Raw genomic sequence first — 12406 nt, 5'->3', positions numbered from 1 at the left:
TTTTTAAAAAATGTATCTTTATTGATTTCAGAGAGGAAAGGAGAGGGAGAGAGAGATAGAAACATCAATGATGAGAGAGAATCATTGATCGGCTGCCTCCTGCACGCCCCACACTGGTGGTCGAGCCTGCAATCCAGTAATGTGCCCTTGACCGGAATCAAACCTGGGACCCTTCAGTTTGCAGGTCCACGCTCTCTATCCACTGAGCCAAACCGGCTAGGGCCACAGTTAATTTTAAATCTATATGTTTAGAACAAATAAAAGTAAGAAGTCTCCCTCTAGAAATACGTCAAGTTTAAATTCATTTAAGAGATAAATGCCCAGCCAGAGTGGCTCAGTGGTTGAGCGCCATCCTGTGCCAGTTCGATTCCAGGTCAGGGCACATACCTAGGTTGTGGTTTTGATCCCCAGTTGGGGCAGGTACGAAAGGCAAGAGATGGATGCCTCTCTCTCACACCGATGTTTCTCTCTTTCTTCCTCTCTCCCTTCCTCTCTAAGCATGTGCCAGGTGAGGATTTAAAAAAACAAACAAACAAAAAAAGGTAACTTTGAGTAGAGAGTACAGATCTTTTCCCTTACTATTTCTAATTTTATACTCAGTGCCTGTTCTCCATAACAATATCCCCTACCCCTTCTCTACCACCTCCTTACCCAACTCTACCCACCCTCCACCTCCTCCAATACCATTGTTTCTGCTTATTATGTGTCTTAGTCAACTTTGGTGAGGTTCTGGGACATGGCAGACACAGCTCCCTTGATCTGGTTGTGCTGGAAACAACGGCTTTGACCTCCAGACCTCCCCCTGAAAACAAAAGTATCTACGGATACAGGAGCCCCCCTTATCCATGGGGGTTATGTTCCAAGGCCTCCTGTGAATGCCTGAGACTGCGACAATATCAAACCCTATACATACTATGTTTCTTCCTACGCATGCATACCTGTGATGAAGTTTAACTTATAAATTAGGCACAGTAAGAGATCAACAACAGTAGCATAATGAAGTAGGACAACTGAAACCACCGACTGTAATAAAAGTTGTGGGAATGGCTCTGGGGTCAGCATTAAGTGAAATCAGGGTGACTTGAACACCAGCAGTGGCAGGTCAGGCGACCTCAGAGCCTAGACAGCTCCTAAGTGGCTAGCGGGTGGGGATGGATCGGGAACCTCCTGTTGTCCTAAATGACTCCTCTGTGCCCACTTTACAGCTTAAAGCTTCAGTTGTTCTGAAACAGTGGTTCTTACGCTGTGTTAACGTTAAGAGCTCTTTAGGGGCTTTGGAAAAACAGGAATGCCTGCCACCACTCTCCCCTCTCCCTCTGAGATGGGGCCTGGGCCTTACATGCTTTTGTTTTTTTTAGAAATATTTTAAAACATGGGGGGGGGGGGTCCGGTGGGGGGAGGATGCCAGAAAAAAAATAGTACAATGAACACCCACATACCCTTCACCCAAATTCATCTATTTTTTAACATATGGTTCCATTTGTTTTATCATTTGCTCTCCTTCTATATTTTATTTTCTCTATTTTGTTTATAAAATGCTTGAGAGTAAGACATCATATGCACCTCCTTAAAAGATATTTTCAACGTGCATTTCTTCACAATAAAGACATTTCTGCCCTACCCGGTTTGACTCACTGGATAGAGCATTGGCCTGCAGACTAAAGGGTCCCGGGTTCGATTCCAGTCAAGGGCACCTCAGTTGCAGGCTCCTCCCAGGTCTGGGCCCTGGTCAGGACGAGTGAAGGAGGCAACCAATCGTGTTTCTCTCACATTGAAATTTCTCTCTGTCTTTCCCTCTCCCTTTCACTCTCTCTAAAAATCAATGGAAAAATATCCTCGGGTGAGGATTAAGAAAACACACAAAACATTATATCTCACATAGCCACAGTGTAGTTGTCAATGGGGGGAAGTTTAACATTGACACAAACACTTGTACTTTCTATCATCATATTCCAATTTCTCAGTTGCCCCGGTAGCATTTTTCCATCTAGCACAGAATCCAGTCTAGGATCAGGCATTAAGTGTGGTTGCCGTCTCACTCGTGTGCTTTCAAAAGCTCTCCAGGTGGATTTAAAATGTGTCCTGGTATTTATTTACTTGCACGAGGTAAACATGTATTAGCTGTTTACCACGTGCAAAGTATCATGAATAAATTAAGGAGGTTTTTTATTTTAAGGTCTAGACTATATACCAGCTATTTTCAACCTTTTTCACCTATCAGAGATACAAGTAAAATAAAACTTACAGAAAGTTTAAATATGAAGAGATGACAAATACGAGATAAGTAATCAGTAACCAAAAGAAAGGTGGTGTTTCAATAACAATATCAAAAATGTCTAATCTAAACAATTAGCATGAAAATGGTAAAAAGAGGCACAACAGAGTAAGAATCAACTGTGGTTTCCAATGCAGAACATACTTTGAGACATGCTGCCTCCTACGTGCTAGGGACCATGCCTGCTTTCTTCACTGCCATATCTTCAGTGCTTGGCACATAGTAGGTGTGCCATACATATTAATGAGTGAACTGATTGCGTTCTATTCAAATGCTCTGTTTATGTGTTTGTCATATCACAGGGGTAGGGGCCCTGTCTTACTCAGTTTTATGCCATCAGTACTCAGCACATAGTACACATTCCCTAAATTCACACTAAATTCAAGGTTCGCCTCTCCCACAAAACCTCTCTGAACTGCTCTTACCCATAATGACTTTGTTTCTACTTCTATAGAACTGATCATTTGAAACACCCAATTTAGCAACTGATTATACAGTAGTGTCTTTTAGTTTTTTTATTGTCTAAAGTTTTACATATGTCTCCTTTTTCCCAGTGGACCCCCTTCCCGTGTCTTTTAGTTTTGATCCAACCTTGTTTCTCCAAAAATATTTTAGAGAGGATGACTTACACTGTTTGTTTTTAAGATTATTTATTTTTAAAAAATACATTTGTATTGGTTTCAGAGAAGGGAGAGGGGGAGAGAGAGATGGAAACATCGTTGCCAGAGTGGAACATGGATCTGCCGCCTCCAGCACACGCCTCAGTGGGGATCCAGCCCGCATGTACCCCTGAATGGGAATGGATCTGGTATCCTTTCAGGCACAGGAAGATGCCCAACCAAGCCATGATGGCCAGGGAGCCTTGTACTGTTTACAGTACCTTGAATCAAGAATATCAATACTGCCCTAGCTGGTTTGGCTCAGTGCATAGAGCATTGGCCTGTGGACTGAAGGGTCCCGGGTTTGATTCAGGTCAAGGGCACATGCCCGGGTTGCAGGCTCGGTCCCCAGTGTGGGGCATGCAGGAGGCAGCTGATCAATGATTCTCTATCATTGTTTCTATCTCTCTCCCTCTCCCTTCCTCTCTGAAATCAATAAGAATATATTTTTAAAAAATATCAATACTTTGGGGGTTGATATCACTTCTTGATGAATGTAGATTAGGTGAGTGGTGCCAGCAGCACCTGCCATGGCCTCCAAGGACGATCTCCACCCCCCTTTTCCATCCTTGACTAAAGAGATCACTATTTAGAGACAGGCACATGTGTAAGAGTGCGGAGAAGTTAACATAGGAGCCGGCGGGGTGGGGAGAGAAGGCAGCTCCTGTCCAATTCCTGGTCTCTCCCCCTCCTGGCAATACGGGAAGGAAAATGCCTGCAATCCTACAAAAAAGTGGGTGTGGGAAGTGGGAGGGAAACAGGGAAGAGGGCAGACCCTGGACCTGGAGTTTGTTATGAGATCAAAAGGAAACCTCAGGGGAAACAACTCAATCCAGGCTCTGGGGGCCTTGGGTAGAAGGCAGAGAGGGATGTTGCTCATCTACCCACAAGGCAGAGCAGGGGGACCCACCACAAGGAGCTCCTAATCGGGAAGCCCCAGGGGCTACTAAAGGGCAGAGTGGTATCTCCTTGCTGGTCTTCAAGGCACCACAGTCCGTGGAGGTGAATCAGGGCCCTGGGATGAGGAGAGGAGATGGGTTGGCTGACCTCCCAAGGTCCTTTGTAATCCCACAATTAAATGGTGAATCCTGCACTTGCTTATTTATGCTCCACACACGTCCGCACCCAGTTTGATAGTAAGTCCCCTGGGCTGCCTTCCAGGTTTAGTTACGGCGCCACGCAAGCTACTGGCACTCAACAAACGACTCAAATATTTGTTGTAAGAAAAAAAAAATGAATCAAGTGTTTAAATAGAGCGCACATGACCTCCCCGACTGTAAAGTATAGCGATGAATAAAATCACAACATTCCAGGCACGATCACTTGAGCAGAGCGGGCAAAGGGAACACACACACACACACACACACACACACACACACACACACCAGCACTGATTCAACTGGATTCGCATCCCCACCTTGGGAGCAGACCACCTGCTCAGCGCGCAGGCTGTGGGAGTTTCCTTGCCAAGGAACCTCTCTGGCAGCTGCTTTAGGTTGGTGCCTCCAGAAGGTCAAGTCACCAAGATTTAGGACCGCTTCTCTTCCAGGGTGGCCTCCGAGACAAAGTTTCCACCTGGCTTAGGCCTGGTCCTCCCCTGGGCGCGTCCGCACTCCCGCCGGACCAGGGGAACCCCTAGAGCGCAGCAGCCAGACTGCCGGCAGCGCTTCACCTTACCTTGGTGAGCTGCGCTATCTTCTTGCACATTTTCACGTGCATCTCGGGGTCGCAGTCCATTCTCCAGCAGGCGCCCCCGTGGGCATCAGCTTTGGAGCCCGGGCCAGTCCCGGGTGCATGAATTTTGCTGTTGACCGCAGAAGCCATCGCTGAAACGCGTCCAGCGCTCCCGGCCCCCGCTCGTGTGCTCGCGGCCCACGGTGTGCACGTGCGTGCGCGCGCGGGCGCGTGAGCGTGTGCGGGCTTTATCGGGAGGTGGCACTGCAGTCCGGCCGCCCGCACCGCCGCGTGTCCCCCGCTCTCTCCGCCCCCCCCTCCCCCCGCCCCGAGTGGCCGCCTGCCAGCCACCCGCGCGCCCGCTCTCCCTCCTCCCGCGCTCTCTCCCGCAGGCGGGCTCTGCGGGCACCCGCACCCTGCGGCGAGGCGCCGAGGACCCGAACGTGCCGCTCGCAATCTGCGCGCTGCTCCCGGCCCGTGCGGGTTTTGCTGGCAGTGGTAGAGCTGCCGCGACCGGAGACGCTGGCCTTGGAGAGGTTTGCGCTGGCGGGGCGCGGCGCTCTCGGACCCGTGGGTGTGCCCGGCTCTAGACTCAGCGGCGACGGCCCCCGCCCGTGGTGGGCATCCCTGGCTAAGAAGAGAGAAGAGCCGGCCTCAGCCTCGGGCAGCCGGTGCGCACGGTCAGGGAGGAGCCCCTGGCGATGTGCTGCTGGGTGAAGGGGGTGACGAGGACCCCAGCACCTAACCCCAGCTTCCCCAGCCAGCGGCTCTGGGGCCTTGGACCCTCGTCCGAGGGCGGAGGTGGGGGGCGCGATGCCCAGCGAGGTGCAGGGAGGTGAGAGTGAATATCTAGGACGAGAGGAGGCGCGGGTGACCGGGGTGCAAGGTGTGGCCCCCACAGGGGCTGCAAATGGGTGTCCTCACCTCCCCCATCTTGGGGAGGGGCCGGGGCGTTGCGGGAGGATTGCCAGGGATCACCAAACAAAGGGTAGAAGGCAAAGCGGGGAGGAGGGGGGGGGGGGGGGGGGGGGAAGCGGGGAGGCAGCTGGCGACTGAAACCGGACGCACAGTGCGGGAGGCAGGAGGAGCGCAGAGAAAGTAAATGGAAAGGTAGAAAGGATGGTGGGAAAGGAGGAGGTGAAGAGGAATGGAGGAACTGAGTAACAGATGGAGCTGAAAACCTAAATCAAGCCCAGCGAAAGTGACTCGTCCTGATCCATGACCCTGGATTGCGAATTTGTTTGGCGAGTGGAGAAGGGAGGGGGCCACATGTCTCTGTGGCTCGCTTTCTCTGGTTTCAAACCGTGGGCTTTTAGGGAAGTGACAACACTCCATCCAGATTCTCCGAAAGTGTGAATAATAGTGTCATCATCATAATAAGCAATTAGCATGGTTAATATATTTCCTTTTACAAACTGCCTTATACCAAGAATTTTAATCTCGACAAAGCAAGCAAGCTTCAAAGAGTCTCAGAAACCACAACCCCATGGCTTTGCATTTCTGTGAAACATCTATATAATTTTATTTCTGAACACTACAGTTTTGTTAAACATCTTTTTGAGTGAACAATTCAAGAAATGAATACACAGTTTAAGTTGACACTATGCTTTTATTGTAATCCTAACACCCATTAACTAGTACTGGGGTTGCAGTATATCAGGTCTTCCATCTCATCTCCACAGGAGGAAAATAAACATGAAACATACCAGCATGTGCACTGAGGTTATAGTATGTCGACATGAAACCATGGAACATGGCATTTTGGGATACAATGTTTTGTGGCAAAATTATAGCCAGATTATAGTAAACATTAATATAATTACCATGAGCTCCATAATGCGAGTCTAAGAACTCTAGCATTGACAGCTTTTTTTTTTTTCCATATTCCTACCTAAAATTCTTAGTGGTAACAAAGGTGTGAAACAGGCATAAAAGGGAGAGTACATGGGCTAAGAGCAATGGCACAAGCAGTCTTTCCAATACCTGAAATATTTAATGACCAATTTGCAAAGTACATTAGATTTCACCTTGGGGTTAACAGGCAGGGAATGAATCTGGCAGCTCAATACTGTTGTCCCTCTGGTCTTTTTCTAGAGTCCAAAGATAATTAAATCATAGAATTCTCCAACATTCAAAAATGAACGGAACAAAGCTTTTTGTTTATTACAAAGCAAGAGTGTTCTGTACTTAGTAGTAAACTCAAGTGGTTTTAACTGAATTAAATTTGGTAATATGGATGACCTATGTATGACCTATGTATGGTTGAATATTTCAACAAAGCCATTTCTCAATTTCCTTTTCTGGAATGGACCACTGCTCTCTTTTTAAAAAATTTAAATCACTTACGGTGCTCATGCAATACAAATCTAAGTATGGTCCAGAATATTGACATGGAGCTAGAACTTCTCAAATTTTGCTAAACATAAAAATTATCAGGAGCTTGTTAAAAATATTTGACTCCCCACATCAGAAATTTTGATTTAGTGCGTCTGGGTAAGGCATTTTAAACAATTGCTTCAGTGATGCTGCTGTGGATGGTACCAGACCCCACCTTGAGAATTGCTTTAATGGTGCAACCAAACCTCGTCATGTCCCTCTATGTATTTTTGCTTTATAATCTATCCTATGACACGGCAATTTGACTCCTACCCAAGAGGGATGAGTGCACATACCCACCAAAAAACACAGGTATAAGAATACTTAGTGCAGCTGTATGTGTAATAGCCAAAAATTGGAAAGAACTTAAATGCTATCAACAGGTGAATAGACAAATGAATTTACGGCATATTCACACAATGGAATAGTCAACAGCAATAAAAATATGGACCACTGATACATGCAAACACCTGGATGAATCACATATGTTACACTAATAGAAAGCTAAGCATAAAACAATACATGATCTCATTCATATGAAGTTGAGAACAAGCACAACTGATGGCTATTTAAGAGAAGAGTGGCTGCCGAAGCCGGTTTGGCTCAGTGGATAGAGCGTCGGCCTGCGGACTGAAAGGTCCCAGGTTCGATTCCGGTCAAGGGCATGTACCTTGGTTTCAAGCACATCCCCGGTAGATGTGCAGGAGGCAGCTGATTCTCATCGATGTTTCTAACTCTCTATCTCTCTCCCTTTCTCTCTGTAAAAAATCAATAAAATATATTAAAAAAAAAAAAAAAGAGAGAAGAGTGGCTATTTCTGGGGGAGGTACAGACTGGGAAAGGGTGCTAATGAAAAAGAAACGTTTTGCTCTTTGATTTCAGTGTATACATCGTGATATGAGTGTATCCATATGTGAAAAAACATCATGTACACTTATGATTAGCACACTTTATGTACTTCACTGTAGGTTTATTATTCCTTACTTTATAAGAAAGGCAGATGGACAAATTGGTCTGGGATGGTTTCCTTAATGGATTTTTGTTGTTCTTAATCCTCACCCAAGGATATTTTTCTATTGATTTTTTAAGAGAGAGTAGAAGGGAAAGGGAGAGAAGAGAGAAACACCGATGTGAGAAAGATTAGTTGCCTCCTTCACGCACCCCAACCAGGGCCAAGGAAACTGCAACAGAGGTACATGAACTTGACCGAAATCGAACCCAGGACTCTTCAGTCCACGGGCTGACACTCTATCCACTAAGCCAACCATCTAGGGCTCCTTAATGGATTTGATGACAAAGAAAAAAACACATCACTACACAATCATATGCAATTAAATCAAAATTTATTATGAGAACATGTAATCCTATATAATAAAAGCCTAATATGCTAAGTGTCCGGTCGTCAATTCAACCAATCAAAGTGTAATATGCTAATGATAGGCTAAGGCCACTCAACCACTCGCTATGATGTGCACTGACCACCAGGGAGCAGACACTCCGACCGGTAGGTTAGCTTGCTGCTGGGGTTTAGCCAATTGGGACTGAGTGAGACAGGCCAGACCGGCTCTGGAGCCCTCCTGCATTCCCTCCCTGGCTGGCCAACATCCCGCGTCCCTCCCCGGCCCCAATCGTGCACCGGTGGGGTCCCTCGGCTTGGCCTGTGCCCTCTCACAATCCTGGTTGAGGGACCCCCTCTCCCAGAGTGCATGAATTTTGTGCACTGGGCCTCTAGTAATAATATAACAAAGTATAAAAAAAACCTCAAACATAAAACTCACAGGAAAAAAATCTAAAGTGCTATGTAGGAGTATATTATGGATCTGTCACTGGATTTAACTATATTTGATGGCAAAAATAGTATGGAAGATAAAAAACTATGACACTTCAAAATATTATTTTTAATGATGTAGATAATTCATTATGCTTTTGACCCCAAAAAGGTAAAATCGAAATGAAAAACTCGTTGAAATGACTGCTGTAGATTATGCATCATTTTTATAAACATTTTTGAGACTTGCCTAAGCAAGGGACAGTTTCTTTTACAAAATAAATTATTAAATAATATTTATTTTCTAAAAAATTTCTGAAGTGCACACCTTATTGGAAAGTGAGCACTTATTGCAATTGTGGTTTATGATGCCTAAAGGATCAATTTGCTGACACTACATTTGTACTATATTTTAAAGTGACTACTAAATCTTACTACTAAAACTGTAATAATTACATTTAAAAAATAAAAATTTCAGATTTTTGTGACACAGTGACACCCATCCAAAAATGTGTATTTGGTATATTTCTAATTGTCTCATTTTATTACTAACCTAGTTTCCTATGTAATTATCTTTTTTCCCTAATTTCCCAATATCTGTCTCTTTCTTTTCTACATTTTCCATATACTCACTTTGTCCCAAGTTTTCTCGAGACCTACTTCCTGAAAACCCCATCCTACTTACTTGACACAATAGTCATCCTGGGATTTTTCTTCATTGTATTCCTTTGTGAGATCTTATGTTTTCAGGATCCCATGCCTTCTTACTTAGATTACTCCTTTGTTTTGGGGAAGCACATCCTCCAGTAGCCTAAGAAAGGGTACATGGTAAGGTAAAATTTTGAGACCACACAAGTCTTGACCTTTATTTTAGCCCCATACTGGAGAAATTGAAGCAAAGTCCCAGTTAGACTAAGAACTGAGACCTGGGGAACAGTGGTAGTGAGGTACTATCCTGAAAACAGAAAGAATTCTAGATCAGAATTTTTAAATTTGAAGGCCTTACTTTCATAGTCTTCTAACATCCAGTGTTGCTACCAAAAAGTCTAAATGCCATTCTTAAAACACCATTTTCTGTAAACCTTGTTTTCTCCCTTGGGAAAGCTTTAGGATCTTTAACCCTAGGATCCTAAAATATCATGATGCGCTTTTGGATTTTTTAATTCATTATGATGGGCACTCAGTAGATTCTGTTAGTTTAGGAGACTCATGTCCTGTTTTTGGGAAATCTTCTTTTTGTTCTCTATTCACCTTTCTCTGTTCTTTCATTTTGAGGCTCTTATCAGATGTTGCATCCCATTCTGATCTTATTTTCCTATTTTTCATCTCTGCCTTTTTATTCTTTCAGAAATTTCTTCAGCTTATCTTCCAACACATCTACTGAATGTTTAATTTTGACTTCCCTATTTTCCCCAATACTTTTATTTTCTGATTCTTCATTTTTTTATAGCATCCTGTTATTTCATGGATGCAATATATTCTCCTAAATTTCTGAGATTATTATAGCTTCTTTGGGAGTTTTATGTTCCCTGCACTATCTCCTGTTTTTTCCCCCAGGTTCTTTTGTTTTGGTACTCATCTTTCATTGTTGAAGGTATCCTCAAATGTCTAATGATTCTTAGCCATTAGTTCATGGTGAGTTCAAGTGACTGAAAGCCGTGTCTGAACGAGCAGGGTTTCACTGCTACAAATAATCAAGTGGCCGGTTGTTTTGTTTCTTTTTTAATTGTTCATCTTTCTGGATTGGGTGGACAGGGCTGGGTATAAGCCTGGCTACCAGATTATGTAGCTGGTGGACAAAAGGGACTGATGACTCATAATGTTCAGAATACAGACATTCTCTCATCTTCCTGTTTTCAGGATAGTACCTCACTACCACTGTCCCCCAGCTCCCAGTTCTTAGTCTAACTGGGACTTTGCTTCAATTTCCCCAGAAATAAGCCTCCAATCTTTGGCTAGAAAGAGGTATAGTCACCTGGCTACAAAAGGAGGGCACAAATAAACTTTTAAAATAATCCCCTTGCTTCCAACTCTGCTCCTCACCCTCACCTTCCCGGGTACCTTGTGCTTCAAATCCTTGTGTCTTTTGGGGGCTCTGGTAGGAAAAGATAGGTGATCCAAATTTGTGGACTTTTCCTGAAATGAAGAAGAGCTGCCAGAACTGTGCTACTTATCAAGTATTAGAATTAAAATACTTAATTTTTCCCTTCATTGCAAAGAATGAGAAAGTAACTGTTTTAAACACAAACAAGAAAACAACAAACCCAATCTACTACCTTTGTATGCCATTGTCTTGTGAACTTAGCATACACAACTTAAGTCTGTGTAAAATATCTATTTACTTTATATCCTTAGCTGATTTTCCCTTGCGGGGCTTAACCATTGGAGTGTACCTTCACATGAACTTACAGATTTGGATGACTGCCCCACTTTAAAATATTTTAGGGCCAGTATACGGATTAAGCTTATTTAATATAATGATCAGAGAACAGAAATAGTATCAATAGCCAAATGATTTGGGATAATTTATCTTGGCTCAATATATTTTAAAACAAACATCTTATGTATATAGTATCTTATTTAATTTTGCACTCCCAGTATCTGGATTATAATCCCTAACATTATTAGATGAATGACTAAGTTTCTAACTAGAGATATTTAAAACTAACAGGTTGTCCCAAAAGATAATGAGTTCTCTAACAATGGAGCCAAAAATCAGATAATCATTTATTAAAGATGTAGGAGTATTATGCATATATGTATAACCCATGGACACAGACACTAGTGTGGTGAAGGCCTGGGATGGGCTAGAAGGGGTCAATGGGGGGAAAATGAGACATATATAATACTTTCAACAATAAAGACACTAAAAATTTTTTTAAAAAAAGGAGTATTTATGTATCAATAAGAAAATAACCCAAGTGACTTCTAAGGTCCATAAATTGCTCTAACAATCTACTCTAACACTGTTTTCATGAGAGCAGTTTTTTAGTCGGATAGTTGTGATAGGAACTCCGGAGGATAAGCCCCAAAAGCTGACCTAACATCTGTCCTCCTCCTGCAATGCATTCATGTATTTTTCTTAGGAAGCTGATGGGTTTAAAATACATGATGTGGTCTTCCGGGCTCAAGGTATTTGGACAGTGTCAACAAAAAGGAGGCTGCCTATCTGTTCTGTAAGAGAATACCTTTAACATTAATGTCCACTGGTTTAGAAATCCTGTTTCCTTAGTCCTTTGATAAGTATTTCTATAGAGAATAAATGTGCCCTTCTTTATCCTAATTATGGTGACTGCACTTGACCAAAGGCGCATGTAGGGTGAGTATGAAAGTGGTAAATTCACCCCTAACCCCACATCCATGACACACAAAAAGAAGTGAAGGATTAGGGCTTATTCAGGTGCCTATCCTTTTGTGCAACCTGGAATTACTTAATGTGTAAACAAATGGGTTCAAATGTGGGTCTTGACAACATCTCACATTATCCTCTTCAAGTATGTTTCTTTCCCAGAGTTGCCAAGTCACCTCCTATCAGAGACACTGTATAGACACAGGCACTACATATACTGATTTTACTTAGCACTTAGTGAATGTTGATTGCCTTAAGCACAGCAGGATCTATTTCATTTGTTGAGAATAAATGACCATACTCTG

At 43.6% G+C, this 12406-nt stretch overlaps 1 protein-coding gene across 1 annotated transcript in view; it reads right to left on the bottom strand.

The window, feature by feature from the left end:
• The window catches only part of FAM184B (family with sequence similarity 184 member B), a 66686-nt gene extending 61928 nt beyond the window's left edge, over window positions 1-4758 (bottom strand). Inside the window, exon 1 of the mRNA XM_070398888.1 lies at window positions 4612-4758. Coding sequence (XP_070254989.1) covers window positions 4612-4758 — 147 coding nt within the window. The remainder of the gene's footprint in view (window positions 1-4611) is intronic.
• Between the last annotated feature and the right edge of the window lie 7648 nt (window positions 4759-12406).

The sequence above is a fragment of the Myotis yumanensis genome, unplaced genomic scaffold (genome assembly GCF_028538775.1).
Source record: "Myotis yumanensis isolate MYYU_CA2020_CCGP unplaced genomic scaffold, mMyoYum1.0.hap1 SCAF_1, whole genome shotgun sequence".
NCBI lineage: Eukaryota > Metazoa > Chordata > Mammalia > Chiroptera > Vespertilionidae > Myotis > Myotis yumanensis.
The sequence above is the reverse complement of the archived record's forward strand: the minus strand, read 5'-3'. Positions and strand labels throughout refer to the sequence as shown.